This window comes from Halyomorpha halys, unplaced genomic scaffold (assembly GCF_000696795.3).
Source record: "Halyomorpha halys isolate HHAL.00 unplaced genomic scaffold, Hhal_1.1 Scaffold1189.1, whole genome shotgun sequence".
Classification (NCBI taxonomy): Eukaryota; Metazoa; Arthropoda; class Insecta; order Hemiptera; family Pentatomidae; genus Halyomorpha; species Halyomorpha halys.
Window position 1 is genome coordinate 268,275 of NW_027109080.1, and position 2,935 is coordinate 271,209.

The 2,935-nt window shown below is 36.1% G+C and overlaps 1 protein-coding gene across 1 annotated transcript; it reads left to right on the forward strand.

The window, feature by feature from the left end:
* The first annotated feature begins 908 nt into the window (after positions 1 to 908).
* Positions 909 to 1,382, forward strand: LOC136795736 (uncharacterized). Its single transcript, XM_067047299.1, has one exon. It carries the CDS (start codon positions 909 to 911, stop codon positions 1,380 to 1,382), a length of 474 nt encoding a protein of 157 aa, XP_066903400.1.
* The last annotated feature ends 1,553 nt before the right edge of the window (positions 1,383 to 2,935 follow it).

Here is a 2,935-nt window from a genome sequence, read left to right on the forward strand (position 1 = left end):
AACTATTGGTTTGACGAAGAATGTGTACAGGTAATCCAGAAGCGGAATGAAGAAAGATTAAAGTTGATTAGTCGAAAGACACGGCTCATGGAGTACAAAGATGCCAGGATACACGTGAAGAGATTAGTTAGAAGCAAGAAGAGGGAAGCATTAAGGAAACATACTGAGGTAATAGAAGACTCAAGAAGTAGAAATGAGTCCCGCAAGTTTTACAAAATGGTGAATAACATCAAGTGTGGACCGATCAAGAGAGCCAACCTAATCAAAGACGACCATGGCGACATACTAATGCCAGAAGAAGAAGTGCAAGAAAGGTAGCGGTAATATTTCAAGAGCTTATTGAACCCGAGAGAAGCAGAGAATTGTCTGGAAGACCGTGCACAATCACCAGTGGGTATTAATGATGAATATTTGGAAGCCATTCAACCCAATGTAGAGGACATCGAAGACATCTTCACGTCTTAACTTAAAAGTCATAAATCACCCGGTAATGATAGACTCCCAGCAGAATTGTTTAAAGCAGGGCATCACGAAGTCGCCAAGGAACTACAGGACCTAATAGCTCAGATATGGGAAGAGGAAACCATACCCAAGGAGTGGAATGAGGCGGTAGTAGTGCCTATATACAAGAAGAAGGGAAATTCAACGCTTTGCAGCAAATATCGAGGGATTAGTTTGCTTAACACTGCATATAATTTTTTTTCCATATCCCTGTATAGCAGACTCCTTCCGTATGTAGAACAGAAACTGGGTGATTATCAAGGTTGGTTCCGGCCCAATAGGTCTACTATTGATCAAATCTTCGCCCTGAGGCAAATCTCTGAGAATATGAAGGAATATCACCAGAGACAACTTGGATGCTATTCAATGCCTATGATACAATCGTAAGAAGTGAGCTCATAGTGGCTATGCATGAACTGGGGCTTTCTAGTAAACTCACCCGACTAGTAAAATGCACAATAGTGGGCACAACCTGCCAAGTAAAATCCTGTGGATTATCAGAGCCTTTTGAAGTCGAATGTGGCCTAAGACACTGTGACCCAATAGCTCCTCTCCTGTTTAATATCGCTCTACAAGCAATCGTAAATAGAGCAGGAATAAATCAGGAAGGAACAGTATTTACAAAGATGAACCAAGTTCTGGCCAATGCAGACGACGTCGTCATCATCAGTAGATCCCTGCAGAGCATTAGGACTGCTTTCGAAGCAATGGATGTCGAAGCGAAAAGGATGGGCCTGCATATTAATAGGGAAAAAACCAAGATTATGCTGTTGGGTAAGAAGCCTCAGGACCAGAGGCAGAGTCGCCCTGTAATGGGCCCCTATAATTTCAAAGTGGTAAGACGTTTTTCTTACCTTGGCTCTATTATCAATGAGAACTAGGATGAAGAAGAAGAAGTTAAAAGCAGAATTGCTGCTGGAAATAGAACCTATTTCTCCATTGTAAGGCTAATCAAAAGCAAACTTGTTGATAAGGCCAGTCGTCACATACGGTGGAGAAACTTGGACCCCAAGCAATAAAAGCATTAACCTGCTAGACAGGTTTGAAAGGTTAATTCTGAGGAGAATCTTAGGGCCCGTATGCGAGAATGGTAATTGGTGAAGAAGGAAAAGGGTGAACTTTTTGGGCTCTATAAGGAATGTAGCATCTCCTCGTACATAGGCTTAAATGGCTTGACCATGTAATGATGATGAGCTAGGAAAGAGTGGCTCATAAACTGTACAGTTACGGTCCGGATGGTGTGCGGCAACGTGGTAGGCCGAAGGGCCGATGGAGGGATGATGTGAGGCGGGATCTGCAAAAACTGAGGATCCCAGTTACCCTTACAGAAGATAGAGAAAGATGGTTGGCGGCCGTTAAGCAGGCCAAAGGCAGCTTCATGCGCCTGTTGTGCCAGTAAAAGAAGAAGAATTTTTTTTTTTATGTTTCTGAGTGCACAACGATCAGCTGTTGAATGATACAAAAAAATACATAGAGAGGTTATATTAATTATATTTATAAGGAATAAATATGATTTGGTACGTACCATTGTATCATTAGAATAAAAACCACATTTTAATTTTACAACAGCTAATCTTTTGTTAGTATTCTTTTTATCTGTATGTTTTATCCTAACTTTACAATAAACTTAATTGAATATATTGCTATTATTATGTTTATTATAAGATGTTTAATTAGGATTTATCATTACGATAGTGAATAGCATTAAGATTAGTTATACTTCATATTTTTTTTATAGTTATAATCTTTAATAATCAATTATTCTATATTGTTTTAAAAAATGATGTATAACTTCAAGGTTAAGAAAAGTTTTTATTTAATGAAAATAATTAGGATTTTCTGTTCCTATTAATCTGTACAAGATTTTTATCTCATAATAAAAGAATTTAAAAAAAAACTATAGTGATTTTGGAATGTTTGTTTAAATTTATAAACATAATTAAACTACGAATATATTTCTAAACATGTTTGCCTGGATGGTTTAATTACAAAAACAAAATGACAAATATAATGTCTATCTAAAAATGGCCCTTCATGAATATCCAATTAAGTCCAGTGTTTTAGACAAATAAAATAATTATATACAAAATATCGCTGACCAAGCTTTTGACGAGACTTGATTGGTCACCATTCACCTTAATTAAGTTAATTATAATTAATTTGAATTTACCATGTCGATTAATTAATTGATTATTGGATATAGCAAATATTGTCACATCATAATTACATCAGACATTTGTTAATTAAATATCTAGGATAATAATTATGTTTTTTATTTATTTCTGATTATTCTTCACGGATGTATAGATAATAAATCAGCAAGATAATGAAGAATAAATCGGCATCGGGAAATTTGAATAAATTGACATATTTTTGGAAATAAATGTTACCAATATATGAAATATTGTTTGACTTAACCATGCCGAGAACGAGT

Excerpts from the sequence above, each read along its gene's own strand:
- LOC136795736 (XM_067047299.1), top strand. The coding sequence starts at position 909 with ATGCATGAACTGGGGCTTTCTAGTAAACTCACCCGACTAGTAAAATGC.